Raw genomic sequence first — 14,841 nt, 5'->3', positions numbered from 1 at the left:
AAGCAGCCATACACATAGCGTGCTTACGCGTCGCGTTATTTTAAAAGGAAACTCACGCGTCAGTATAACGCATACAGTTAAATGTCAAAATAGCAGGGTGTACAAGTTCAAAGCTATAATGTCATAATATCTCACCTGTTCTCCGAAGTCTATGGCAATATTAGTAATGGCTAGTGGCAGCAGAAAGCGAATAAGAGGCCAGTACGCAGTACGTGTTAGACAGTCCATCATGATGAATGATGATAATAATATTTAAGCATCCGTCCGTGTCAGGCTGCATTGAAGAGTTGCTTTAAATGGTTTGAGGCTTCCAGCTGCCTGAAGTCAAACTGGAAAAACTGGAGACACATACCCAGCACTTCCGATGAGAAGGTCATCCAAACATTGCGCATTAAATCGTCATGCCATCATTAAATTACTGATGTAGGAGACCGATGCTGTTCTCCATTTTGGTGTCTAACAGGCTGAAGGAATGTCTGCTGTGCGCGCTCACGCGTGTTATTTATTTTCGTGCAGAATACACGTGGGGCGCGTCACAAAACCAAGCCCATCAACAGCTGTTCTCGTCAGTCTACGGGCCGGGGTTGTACCAGGAGTGGTGAATATTGATTTTTTTTTTTATATATATATATATATATTTTCTGTGTGCTAGAACAATGCAGTTTGATTCAATTGTCAACGGAAATGGTTTAATAAGGTACAATGGAAAGTTACGTTTATATTGTTTTTAATCTCTGCTGCCCTCTGTTGGATATTATTTGGTGAAAATGTTGACTCCCCCTCAAATGCTACCTGATTGCCTTATCATAATCAGACCCCATAATCCTAACTCCACCCCCACACCCAATCAATATTTACATTGAGAAAGATTAGATTATAATAGTAAATTAATACAGTGTCCTTGTTGCTTATCGTTGAAGGCAAATGTTCACTTGGTATTAAGCACATGTTCCCTAATAAGAGCCTGCCTCATAATGAAATTAATATTAGTCTACTAAAACATTTCTAGATTATTTTTTAAATACAGTACCGGTCAAAAGTGTTGAAACATTAAGATTTCTAAATGTTTGTGAAAGAAGTATCTTAAACTGTGTTTATTTTAACAAAAATACAGTAAAAACAGTAACATTGTGAAATATTATTACACTTTAAAATAGCTGTTTTCTGTTTTAATATAATTTGGAATGTAATTTATTTCTGTGATGGCAAAGCTGAATTTTCAGCATCATTACTCCAGTCTTCAGTGTCACATGATCCTTCAGAAATATTATATTTTTATATATTTCTATTTTTCCATATATAATAATACTTAATAATGGTTCTTATTTGTTTATCAATGTTGAAAACCATTTTTACATGCTTAATATTTTTGTGGAAACCATGATATATTTTTGCCTGGATTATTTGATAAATAGAAAGGTAAAAAGAATTCAATTCAATTCAATTCAAATTTATTTGTATAGCGCTTTTCACAATACACATTGTTTCAAAGCAGCTTCACAGAAAGTGCATTTCATAAATGTACATTGAAAAATGTTAGAAAAGAGAATGTTAAAGAAAAAATGTTAGGATAAGTTAATCAATCATGTATTATTTTAGGCCATAACAACGCTGGCGTTGAGTCGTCTCTTCACAGGCGTCGAGTCGTCTCATCACAGGGGCATCTGAAGTCTCCATCAGAGGCTGGATACAAACTGGAGCTGACGAACTAGTTACCTCGGGACTAGTGTCCCGAGATAACAACAGAAAAGCAGATGGGAAATAATTAGCATAGCTGCTGTTCAGAATATTAATGCTGTTGGTGCGATTTAACTGTAGTATAAAACTTATTTATAATGTGAATGCTTGGCTAAAGAGATGCGTCTTTAATCTAGTTTTAAACTGGGACAGCGAGTCTGAACCTCGAACAATATCCGGAAAACTATTCCAGAGTTTAGGAGCTAAATGTGAAAATGCCCTCCCTCCTTTAGTGGACTTAGATATCCTAGGAATGACCAGAAGCCTCGAGTTTAGTGATCTTAAAGAGCGCGATGGATTGTAGGGCGATAAAAGATCAGTTAAATACACTGGAGCTAACCCATTTAGGGCTTTATAGGTCAGTAGCAATACTTTGTAATTGATACGGAACTTAATAGGTAACCAGTGTAGGGATGATAAAATTGGTGTTATATGATCATATTTTCTTGACCTAGTAAGAACTCTAGCAGCTGCGTTTTGGACTAACTGTAGTTTGTTTATCGTTAAGTCGCCGTCCTGACGGTAACAGTTCAAACAGGCGGTGTCCAGGGTGAGTGGTCTGTGATGATTTTCTCTGCTCTCTTCCTCACTCTGGAAGAGTACAGGTCCTGGCGGGTTGGCAGGGAGGCACCAATAATCCTCTCCGCAGTCCGGATTGTACGTTGAACAGTGATGGAAGTGCATAAAACAGACTCAATGACAGCCGAGTAGAACTGAATCAGCAGCTCCTGAGGGAGGTTGAACTACCTCAGCTGACGAAGGAAGTTCAGTCTCTGCTGGGCCTTTTTCACAATGGAGTCAATGTGATTGTCCCACTTCAGGTCCTGAGAGATGGTAGTGCCCAAGAACCTGAATGACTCCACTGCTTCCACAGTGCTGCTCATGATGGTGAGTGGGGGGAGAGCTGGGCTGTTCCTCCTGAAGTCCACTATCATCTTCACCGTTTTGAGTGTGTTGAGCTCAAGGTTGTTATAACTGCAGAACCAACTGTTCAACCACCAGTCTGTAAGCAGACTCATCACCGTTTTGGATGAGGTCGATGACAGTGGTGTCGTCTACAAATTTCAGGAGCTTCACAGAGGGTCTTTAGAAGTGCAGTCATTGGTGTACTGGAAGAAGAGCAGTGGGGAGAGAACACACCACTGGGGGGCGCCAGTGCTGATAATGAGAGTCCTGGATGTGAGTTTCCCCAGTCTCACGAGCTGCTGCCGGTCTGTCAGGAAGCTGGAGATCCACTGACAGATTGAGGATGGTGGGGAGAGCTGTGCCAGTTTCCTGTGTCAGTTTCCTGGATAAAAGTATTATTATTATTATTATTATTTTAAATATTACTTACCTTAAAATGGCAGAGTATCATGGTTTACACACACACACACACACACACACACACACACACACACACACACACACACACACACACACACACACACACACACACACACACACACACACACACACACACACACACACACACACACACACACACACACACACACACACACGCAGAGATGTATAGTAACGAAGTAGAACTACTTCACTACTGTACTTCAGTACTAAAAGGCAGTATCTGTACTTTACTAGAGTATTATTTTTTTCTCCCACTTTTACTTCAGTACATATTTTCGATGAGTTTAATACTTTTACTCCGATATTTTTTTATGTGCTGCATCGTTACTCGTTACAATTATAAAAATGTTACGAATCATTCCCTTCCAAACCCACGTCACCGCGCATGAGAGAGAGAGAGCGCGAGAGTGCGAGCGCGAGAGTGCGAGAGAGAGAGAGAGCGCGCGAGAGAGAGAGCGCGCGAGAGAGAGCCCCGCGAGCGCGCATTCACTGTCTTTAAAACAACACGAGCGTCTTGCGCTCAAATTGCTCTCTATTTGTTTACATAGTTAATGTGCACTGTGAAGTAACATATACAAAGAATGAACAGCTGTATTTTTATTAACTAAGATTAAGAAAGATTAATAAATAAAGTAACAAATGTATTGATCATGGTTAGTTAATGTTAGTTATTAGTCTAATACATTAACTAATGTAATGTTAACAAATCAAACCATATTGTAAAGTGTTACAAACAAATCATTTACTCAGAACACCTCTTGAAATGAGAATATAAGTATGCTTACCCCATTTGTTTTTTAGTAAGAGTGGTTATAGTAAGATTTAATCTTAGTCAACAGTATTTTCAGGTTATTTACATGACAATATGTAGAAAAATTACCTACCAACATTGTGATTGTCCTTTAGCTTAATCATTTGAAATAATAAAAACAATATGATGTTCAAACTTTTGACTACTTTCTTTAATAACTACATAACACAATACTTGTACTTTTACTTTCAGTACTTATGTAGTAGCTACATTTTAAAATAAACTACTGCAATACTTAAGTACAAAAAATGTTGAATATTTTAGTACTTCTACTTAAGTGTGGTGCTTAAAGAGCACTTCAACTTCTACTCAAGTCACTTTTTTGATAAGGAACTTGTAATTTTACTCAAGTATGTGTCTCTAGTACTTTATACATCTCTGCATACACGCGCGTAAAAACAGCACAGTTTTCAACATTGATAATAAAAGAATGTTAAGCACCAAATCAGCATTTTAGAATGATTTCTGAATGATCATGTGACTGAAGACTGGAGTAATGATGCTGAAAATTCAGCTTTACCATCATAGTAATAATATTTCACAATATTACTGTTTTACTGTATTTGTTGATCAAATAAACAGCCTTGGTGAGCAGAAGAGAGTTCCTTAGACAAATTAAAAAAAAATCGTAATGTTTCCAGACTTTTGACTGATGGAAGGCAGTTGATCACCGTGGTCACTATAGTAGTTAACAACAGAGGGCGCCACATACCAACGCATTATAAATAAACCATTCTGTTGTGGGATCAGTGAAATCTTTATAGTAGCCTACCTTCAGTAGTCTGATCATTGCTTAGGAGCGAAAGTCTTCTGTTAATTGAATTCAAAAGATCCTTGAATAAAACACAGGAAAGCCAGGTGATATTTAGAATATGACATTCATTTTATTAAAATATATATATATATATTTAAATTCTTTTTCACATTCCTCTTTCAGACCATGAAACATGTGTCTAACTCAATATATAACAACTAAGTAAACGTTTACATAATCAACAAATACTGTAATACTGTAGGCTACTATACATTATAGCTATACAATATTTGTTTCACTTATGCCTTGAACCATCAGTAATGACATTTTTACATGTATGTATAATTATTTCACCATGCATATGTCTGAAGGAACATGTGGAAACATCTTTTTTATTATTTGCAAACCCAGCAGTTATTTCCCATTACTAAGGACATTTTTAGGTTTATTTCATTTAATTAGTTTCATTTATTCAAAAAAACATTTCATACACCAACTCACTTAGTGCGATGGTTCTGAACTTTTTGTTTCAAGATCACATATTAACATAGCCAATACTGTGTATCATTACAATATAACTAATATGTAATGCATTTTACAACATCCCTGGACGTTTAGGCTACTGAGGCCCCCTAGTGGACCCTGGGCCCCTGGTTCAGAACCACTGATGACTGTACTGTACAGTTTTTTGGACATGCTAATTGTATGATAATGGTTGCATTTCTTTATTGTTGTGTTGCAACATCCATAATCAATAGCCCTTTTTACAGTCATAAAAATAAACACTTTGTTGTCAGCACACATAATATATGATGAAAGAAAATAAATAAATAAAGGAAAAATCTACAAAAATAAGCTCACATCCAGAACTATAGAGCTATCTTCAGGCAGCTTTATTTCTATTTAAAATAACAAAAAGGTGTTTTCTTTCAACCCATTTTGCCTCTCTGTGTGGTATTCAAACATAACAAGACAGGGATCTATATGAAAGATCTGATTTTATTGTATTATCTACTAAAGTAAAAGACAAATCACCCTTTTCAAGTGAGCTGTCACTGCTAGACTTCGCTAGACATCAATGACGTCAAGCCCCACCACTCACCGGTTTGTATTTCCGAGAAAGAAAATAGTCCCATCGAATTCAGAGATAAATGCAACATGTCTAGCCAATATAAAGACTAATTGTGGTTTCAAATAAGTCGTTGTGTTTTACATTTGATGCGTGAGCCTAACTGGGCGATTTCATTGGCAAACAACCGTGTTTTCGTTTGGCGGGAAATTTTTACTAGCGTAATACGTCAGTGGGCGCTGCTTCAGCTCGCGGGAGCTCCAGAACTTATTCATCCTGCCACTGTCACACAAGCGATCAGTCTGTCTAGCAACTGAGAGGAGCACAAGCGCGCAGCGTATACATTTCATTTCCCATCACTTTCCATTTGACCGCGACTCTGATTCCACTTATGCTGCAAGAGACCGGAGTAAACTGTTGGATTGTACTTTTTGCTCCTTATTTTTGGTTGTCTTTTCATTGCATTGCGTCTCGAAAGAAGCCATTCTGAAACTGCATTTGTTAAATACACTGTAAGTATCCGGTATCTGATATTGCATGCTTTTAGATTTAAAGGACAGCATGCGTTTGTGATGATATGCGTGCAAATATCTTTTCTTTCGTGCAAATGATCTTTTCATGTTGCACGCTTAAAGAAAACACGAGACGCAGGGATGCTTCGAAATGTTTTGGTAGTAACCCCGCTTTGGGATTAATTTTACACATGCTGTCTTTTAATTGCATGATTTAGCTTGTTTCCCCACCCCATGCATGTTATGCGTACAGTCTAAATATGTGCACTTTAGGTAAACGTTGCATATGCACTATAATAATTTCGAATTGTATTTTTTCCACAAGTGTCAAAATGCCGGTGAGTGCGAGTTTGGCGTATAAAAACTACGATTACGACTACGACTCCATCCAGCCATATTTCTACTTCGACAACGACGATGAGGATTTCTATCACCATCAGCAAGGACAGACTCAACCTCCAGCTCCCAGCGAGGACATTTGGAAGAAATTCGAGCTGCTGCCCACACCGCCCCTCTCGCCCAGCCGGAGACAGTCGCTCTCCACCGCCGAACAGCTGGAGATGGTCAGCGAGTTCCTGGGAGACGACGTGGTCAACCAGAGCTTCATCTGCGATGCGGACTACTCCCAGTCCTTCATCAAGTCCATCATCATCCAGGACTGCATGTGGAGTGGCTTTTCCGCCGCTGCCAAGTTGGAGAAAGTGGTTTCTGAGAGACTGGCGTCCCTGCATGCTGCGAGGAAGGAACTGATATCTGACAGCACCTCAAATCGGCTCAATGCAAGTTATTTGCAGGATCTGAGCGCCTCTGCATCAGAATGCATCGACCCCTCTGTGGTCTTCCCTTATCCCCTCACCGAGTCTGCCAAAGCCAGCAAGGTTGCACCATCGCAGCCCATGCTGGTCCTGGACACTCCACCTAACAGCTCCGGGAGCAGTGGCAGCGATTCAGGTATGTTATGCATCATGTCATTTTTGACCTAATCTACGACATGCATGATCTTGATCTAGCTGGTTACCGCATGCACGAGTGCTAGCATTTAAGTGACCCGTACTTGTCACCGGTGAGGTGGTGTGCTGGTCACGGGACTTTATCCTTGTACCCTTGATGCAAGTGATAGTTGCATAATATCTCTACCTCCCCCCTGCTCGACCCGAGTTAGATCTGTAGGAAAGGCTGCAATGTTCAAATATCAGCTGACGGGGAAAGTGGGAGGGGACTGGAATGCAGAGCCCCCCCGTCCCCCCCCCCCCCCCGTCCCACCCTTGGTGGAAAGCCACTTGCCAAATTCCATTATATTCCCTTTATGCTGTAGTATAGGGATTCAAATGAACTGATATTTAAAGTTAATAATTCTCTTGTTTTTATGCAATTGCAGAAGATGATGAAGAAGAGGAAGAGGAGGAGGAGGAAGAAGAAGAGGAGGAGGAGGAGGAGGAAGAAGAAGAGGAGGAAATTGATGTGGTGACAGTGGAAAAGCGACAGAAAAGGAGTGAGACAGAGGTGTCGGATTCGAGGCACCCCAGTCCCCTGGTGTTGAAGCGCTGTCACGTCTCCACCCACCAGCACAACTACGCCGCCCACCCCTCCACACGGCATGACCAGCCGGCTGTCAAGAGGCTACGATTGGAAGCCAGCAACAACAACAGCAGCAGCAGCAGCAGCAGCAGGCACGGGAAGCAACGCAAGTGCGCGAGTCCCCGGACGTCGGATTGTGAGGACAATGACAAACGCAGGACTCACAATGTGCTGGAGCGTCAGCGCAGAAACGAACTCAAACTTAGCTTTTTTGCACTACGGGATGAGATTCCCGAGGTTGCAAATAATGAGAAAGCCGCTAAAGTGGTTATCCTAAAGAAGGCGACAGAGTGCATCCACAGCATGCAGTTGGATGAGCAGAGGCTGCTGTCCATCAAAGAACAGCTGAGGCGAAAGAGCGAACAGTTAAAACATAGGCTGCAACAGCTGCGGAGTTCACATTAATAAATCTGTGTCACAAGAGTCAACGCGAAAAGACTTTTTAAGAACCCCTCCCCAGCTTTTTTATGCAAGTTAAAGACTGTTGCTGTGTATAGTTGTGATGTTGCATGTCTGATGCATTCTTTTTCTTTTGAATATTGCCAATTCTTTCCATGTTTGAAACTGCCACAGTTTAAAATGTAAGGCGGTTAAAATAATTTGTATTTAAGTCATTTATTTTTATTAAGAAAATAAGAAAAAATAGGGCTGCACAACCCTAAAGTAAAAGTTTTTTGTATGTTTTTGTATATAATGAATTAATATTTCCTAAGAAAAGTATTTTTGGACCTGTATCAGCCACATGTTCTCATAAACCATATTCAATTTCACGATATGGTTTTTCCATGTTTTCACATAATCATAAATGCATTTCTTTCTGAACTTGACTCTTTTGGTCTCTTTGCACTGATCTCAGTCTCAGAGTTCTGTTGAAAGAGGTTCGGGGGCGGGGTATTCATTCAGAGAAATTTGATCTTTGCTTGTTAGTTCACCACGTATGATACTGTAACTTTGTTTTACGGCGCAAATTGTTACTCGTTCCAGGGATTTTCCAAGTTATAAAGGTCAGTTTAAGTCTTCACCTGTCTAAAATGAAATGTTATTGCACTGTCTTGCATAGAAAAGCTTACACAGAACAAAAATATTCAATTCCATCCCCATCCATCTAGATGAAAGTTGAGCTTTTTCCTATTTGACATTCAATTAAGCAACAGTGTGCAAAAATGAAAGGTAATACGAAGTTATTGTGAGGACCGCTGTGTGAAAACACAGCGAAGGGAATTTCAGGTGATTCACCGAAGATTTTTGGAGGTAATGATGAGTCACACACCACAGTCGTCGATGTAGTCTAGAATCAGGGCTCATAGAGCATCTGTCATGGATGTGGCAAAGCTCTGCTAATACAGTCTGAGCTGTTTACTGAGCTGCAAACCACTCCGAAATCAGTGCAGCAACACTGCAGGTGTAATTGTGGACAGAGTGTGAATTTTACAGCTTTAGTTTTTGTAACGAGTTTCAAAAGGACATTTTAAGGTCGCACTTATGACTATGCTGAAGTTTAATGTTTGTAATATTTTACCTTAATATTTTTGCCAACCAATAACGTTTTTGAGATATTTTTAATAGCCTATATAAATCAACAATAAGTGTTAAATAATGACAGCGTTTATGTTAATGTTCTGTACGATTCTGCTCAAGTGATTTACCTCAAGTGAACGCGATTTCTGTTCGTAAACTTCTATTTTCAGTCTTTTGACTGGCGTGGAGACCTGGAGGACAAAACATCCACATAACAGCAGCAGAGGTTTGGCACTTTTCTATCTGTTTCAAGCAATGAATATTTAGATCACCTCTCAAAGGAAAAATGTGAACAAAATGCAGGTTTTGGGCACTTGTGATCCATATAAAGCACCTGCATAAAAAAGCAGGACATTCTAAAAAGCTTAAGGTGACCCCCCCCCCCCCCCCCCCCCCAGAGGTGCCCAGAATATGAACACAACTTGCTGAATTGGTTGTTGCTTTTATTGTATATTCTGGGTTTATCTGCTTGCCTGTACATACTGTAGTTATGCACCATCCAGGTGTATACTGTAGACCTCATGCAGCCCCGCCCCCTTTCAGTGCTGTGCTTGTTGTGTTCTGTCTTCTGGTTTGTATTTCCACAGCATGAAGGTAAGATCTTACGGATTGGTGAATGAACGACTCAATTTAAAATCTTTTTGGTGAACTGACATTTATGACAGTCGACAACATTCAGCCAAACATTCCCAGCAAGCAATTTTGCATTTATCCAAACACAGCCCTGATGGCTAAAACAAGGCAAAATCTGGGCTGTCAGTGAACATTTAATTCACGAGTTCACACATATCTTTTATAGAGAGTAAATTTAAGTGCGTATTTGACGTGCTGTCCGAGGGGAGGGCTTCGAGCTCGAAATTTGGCCCGAACCCAGAGTACCCCCCGTGTATGTAAGAGGTTAGAACTAAAAGAGAAAAAGTGGAGAAGGGGTGGTGGAGGGATGCAACAAAATGAACAAAATGAAGGTTAGACTGCTATGTATATATACACCTCTTATTGTTGATTAGCTGAATGCTCTCCACCTGTGTCGATTATCTGAACGTGATCCTCCCGAACCTTGTTAATAAAACATCATTAGACGTATAACCAAAGAAATGAAACACATTGTAATCACTGTTGACATGATGGAATATCATAATATCAAAAATGACATGTAACCAAATTCAGTTATTTTGGCTAGAACTTGGTTATAAAGCGGACTAGCCTATATCAGTTATGATGATGGTGAAATGGCTATTGCTTGTTGGGTTACAATGCCCATGATAACTTCCGTTAACTACAATAAGTAGCCTAAATCCACTTCACCAGCTAATTACTATTCTTCGACAGCACACAGAAATACAGAAGGGCGGCGTGGGCATTCCTAAAGGTGGGCTTTCCTAAAGAGTGTGACGTCATGCAAAAACTATGAATAGCTTTTTGATTTTTAAAAGTAATAATAAAAAAAGAGTTTAAAAAGGACATTCAAATGTTTGCCTCAAGCTACCTTAATACGCTCTTGTTGACAATTTTTTGTTTTTGTTCAACGTTTTTGAGATATTTTTAAATATTTAAATCAACAATAAATTGTTAAAGAATGACAGCGTTTATGCTTTAAAAATGTTCCATAAGATTCTGTTTGATCTGCTGTGGATATGGTTACCTCAAGGGAACATGGTTTCTGTTCGTAAACGTCCAATTTACAGATAACATTAGGTGAACTGACTAACTAGTAATCCATCTTTTGTATTTAGCCTACTAAAAATGTTTAAATAAAATAAAAAAATCGTTTCTCTAATTTAAACGATAATGGGGTCAAGCGGTCAGATACCCCCACCCGCCCCTGCCCCAATCCCAATCCCATTCCCAATAATTCACACCATATTTGGAAACATTTAATGTGTAGACATTAGATGTCTATACTATAAAGTATTTTTTTTATAGCAAAATCCTGTCCTATGTTGATATAAACGCCTATGATTATTAAGCATTTTATATGATGATGATATGATAGGCTGGCCAGTTGACAATTCCTGCATCAAGGAGCATGCTTGTCACAGCAAGGCTTTGCACTCGTTTTCCTTTATCAAAACGCTCAGTGCTGAGCTCTATTAAATACAATAACTGCCTTTTGCACGAATCTATTTCCATGCCGACTAAACAAAGCTGTGATTTTTCCCGACGCAGCTGTATTAGGGTAATGTGACGTCATCGACTGTATGTGACTGTACCCAGCGCGTGCCGCGGAGCGCGTGCTCTGAGCACATGGAAAAGGGCTCGCAGACAAAGTGCCCAAAGAATAACTACACACCTGAAATGGAATATCAGTAACAACTTAATCAAATCTGGAGTAAAAAGGGTAGGTGTTGCAGTATTTTTCATTGCACTGCGATATATTTGTGTTCATCACGTGTTCATCTTATTATTGATGCATAACATTGATTCTTAGACAATAGTATGTGCATGGCATACGAAATATTAGATATATTCAGATTTATTTGTTTTATAATATACCTATTCACATCATGCAACTAGGAATACATTGTTTATGAGCTAATTAGTCTAATGCATGTCAGTCTCCTATAGAAATAAAGATTAATTTTATATTCCCACCTGCCAAATGTAAAAGAAAGGTTAGCCTATTATTCTTGTAAAAAAAAAATTCTCAATCCAGTGTAATTTTCTTTTACATTTTAAGTTATCCTATGCCTGCTGTTTATCTTAGATTTTATTTATTCTATTTGATTTATCTATTTGATCATGAGAAATGCATTATCCATTATCTGTCATCTTGTCTGTAGATAGCTAAAACTCTGATACCAAAACGATATTAGAGTACCACAATTCACACATGCACCCATTGTCTAATACATGATAAAACAGCTGCAATTTGTTTAATCGAGTTCCTTTTGTCTATATGTCATTTGACAAAGAGGTTGCCACATTGCACCGCTACGCCTTCATTGTTTTATATAAAATGATTCTCCCGGCATTAAGATATTTTTCATAGCATCTCAATAGGCTGTGCTGATGAACCCATTTTTTATCGTTCTAACATAAACCTTAATTTACCATATTAAATATTCAGAGAAATGCTTGAAATCATTCTGCATTGATAAGCAGATTTCAGGTTTCATATAAGGAACAAAGCATGTTTCGTCTTCAGCACAGGGCATAATAGTTTTGTAGAAAATATAGAATGACGGTGATTTGATTTTTAACATGCACAGTCTGTGCATTTCAGGTGTGCTTCACATTTTTGCATAGACCAGAATAGACTATCTTTTTCGGTATCTGTATTGTCAGCTGACATGTGCATGCAGAGATATTACAAAGTTGACTAACAGGTGTACGTTGTTAAGGTGTGGGGCAAAGTTTAGCAAAAATTTGTACAGTATGTACAGCTTAGACTATTTCTATACATTTTAGTCTGCAATATTAAACACCCAATGTGTGCATAAAAACAGTTACATGCAAAGAGGAACTCCGTGTCTAATACTTTCAGGCTCCTTCATAAAAGTATTATATAACAGCAAAAGTAAGCAGTTGCTTGTAAGCAGAGAAGAAATTGGTTCCCCTGGCCCATGCCTCTCCAGGGTCACATGGTTCCCCTTGGCAATGGCAGCACGCGTCTGACTGAGGGAGGTAGACCACACACTAACACAGTCAAGTCTGTCCTGGCCTCAGGGTTAGTCTGAGAGCATATCATGGAGTGAAGACCACATTTCTATTGTTTTTGCTAGGAACATAAAAGTATAGGAGGCCTCAGATAGGACGGAAATAATAACCTATTATATATTGATCGTGACCCACAAATGCAACCAATAAGTGCTAATGGACATTATAAGTAGATAATGCACTCTGTCCTCTTGACAGACACTTTCTAACAAGTGACCTGCTGCACTTGGCACATTAAGAGCAAATTAGTGCATCATTTGAATACTTGTCTTGGATTCCCTTTAATGCATGCAGATTAAAAGATGAAGAGTGAAGTATTGCTTTGTGCTATGTGCGTGAGCGATGACGTGAATCCTGCAGCTTGTGAATGAAAGGTATACTATTACTATTCTATTTCACCAGACTTTTTTCATCCAGTGGACCATAAAATGGGTGAAAAAATCTCACAGACTTAAAGGAGTAGTTCACTTTAAAATGAAAATCACCCCATTATTTACTCACCCTCAAGCCATCCTAGGTGTATATGACTTTCTTCTTTTTGATGAACACAATCAGAGTTAGATTAATAAATATCCTGACACTTCCAAGCTTTAAAATGGCAATGACGGGGTACATTAATTTTGAAGCTCAAAAAGTGCATCCATCCAGTTGAATACGGAAGGCAGTCTGCTGGAAGCTAGATCTTTTACTTTATAAAGTTTTAAATATGGATATTTTTCTTACAAAACCCCATCGATTTGCTTCAGAAGGCCTTTATTAACCCCCCGGAGCCGTGTGGAGTACGTTTATGAGGGATGGATGCACTTTTTTGAGTCAAACTCAATGGACTCCGTCACTGCCATTATAAAGCTTGGAAGCATCAGGATATTTATTAATATAACTCTGATTGTGTCCATCAAAAAGAAGAAAGTCATAAACACCTAGGATGTCTTGAGGGTAAGTAAATCATGGGGTAATTTTCATTTTAAAGGGAACTAATGCTTTAAGGCCCAGATACACTTCAGGCGAAATCAAAGAACAAACTGGTGTGACTTCATTACAAACAAAATCAGGCTAAATAAAGTTGGTTTGGAGTTCAAACAGCTTGCCGAAGCGAACTTTCTGGAAAAGTTTGCTCTGGATTGTTAATGTACCTTTGGTCTGTTGCGATGACGCAATAGGTAGGTGTGCTCTGTGGCTCCGCCTACTTTGATGTGAAAATCTCTCAACACCGTAGCATTGCGATTGCACAGTTTACATGGGTAACCGCTCACATTTAACTTTGTATTGCACCCTTTTAAAAAACTTTCATCTGATCTTTATTAGTGCATCTGTTTTGGGGAACAAAGTCTATTAAACATAGTTCTGTGTATAACTTTTGCTATGTGACTGAAAGCAAACTCTGTTGAACTGCAGTGTAGATAAATTGGATCCATCAGCTGTGTTATAGGCTGGGAGAGAGGGTGGAACAGGCTCCTTTGGCAACACAGAGGCCGGCCTGTTTTCCTTCTTTGGATGATTTTCCATGTGTTATGTAATCCCTCCCCCCAGTTTGGAATGGAGGTCTCCACTGCGGCAAGATCTGAGCACACTGCAGGACTGTGTCTTTGTCTTTGCTGTTTCTTTCTTTAACCTCTTCCCCCTAACTCTGGCCCCTATAGACAATGACATCACTTCCTGCTGACATCACACTTCTCTCTGCCTACAACTAAATTACCACACACTCTGCCTGTTGTTTGTTGTCATCCGCTCACATACTGATCTCTTCCTCTAACTTCATTTTACAGCTTTATTTTTCATGAAATCTGAGAGATTTCTTGTCCCTCTATTGACTGTCAGTGCAACTGCTTTGTCGCTTTAAAAAAATCATAAAGAGATC

At 39.2% G+C, this 14,841-nt stretch overlaps 2 protein-coding genes across 3 annotated transcripts in view; one reads left to right on the top strand and one right to left on the bottom strand.

Moving 5' to 3' along the window:
• ankha (ANKH inorganic pyrophosphate transport regulator a) overlaps positions 1-525 on the bottom strand; it is a 28,803-nt gene extending 28,278 nt beyond the window's left edge. Inside the window, exon 1 of one of the 2 annotated variants that reach the window (XM_079805512.1) lies at positions 136-525. In XM_079805512.1, the coding sequence (XP_079661638.1) occupies positions 136-231 (96 nt within the window). In that variant the 5' untranslated portion in view covers positions 232-525. The remainder of the gene's footprint in view (positions 1-135) is intronic. The other variant, XM_079805513.1, reaches the window with a different exon arrangement.
• A 5,508-nt stretch (positions 526-6,033) lies between these two features.
• Positions 6,034-8,628, top strand: myca (MYC proto-oncogene, bHLH transcription factor a). The gene is made up of 3 exons (XM_079805698.1): positions 6,034-6,230; positions 6,556-7,181; positions 7,609-8,628. The coding sequence occupies exons 2-3, from the start codon at positions 6,563-6,565 to the stop codon at positions 8,211-8,213; spliced, it is 1,224 nt and encodes a 407-aa protein (XP_079661824.1). The 5' UTR covers positions 6,034-6,230; positions 6,556-6,562; the 3' UTR covers positions 8,214-8,628.
• Positions 8,629-14,841: the final 6,213 nt, after the last annotated feature.

Source organism: Gobio gobio (assembly GCF_949357685.1).
Source record: "Gobio gobio genome assembly, chromosome: 23".
In the NCBI taxonomy this organism is placed as follows: domain Eukaryota; kingdom Metazoa; phylum Chordata; class Actinopteri; order Cypriniformes; family Gobionidae; genus Gobio; species Gobio gobio.
This window is presented reverse-complemented; position numbering and strand designations above follow the sequence as displayed.

Coding starts and splice junctions, on each gene's coding strand:
- myca (XM_079805698.1), top strand. CDS start 6,563: ATGCCGGTGAGTGCGAGTTTGGCGTATAAAAACTACGATTACGACTAC. Junction 7,182..7,608: donor GAGCAGTGGCAGCGATTCAG/GTATGTTATGCA, acceptor ATGCAATTGCAG/AAGATGATGAAGAAGAGGAA.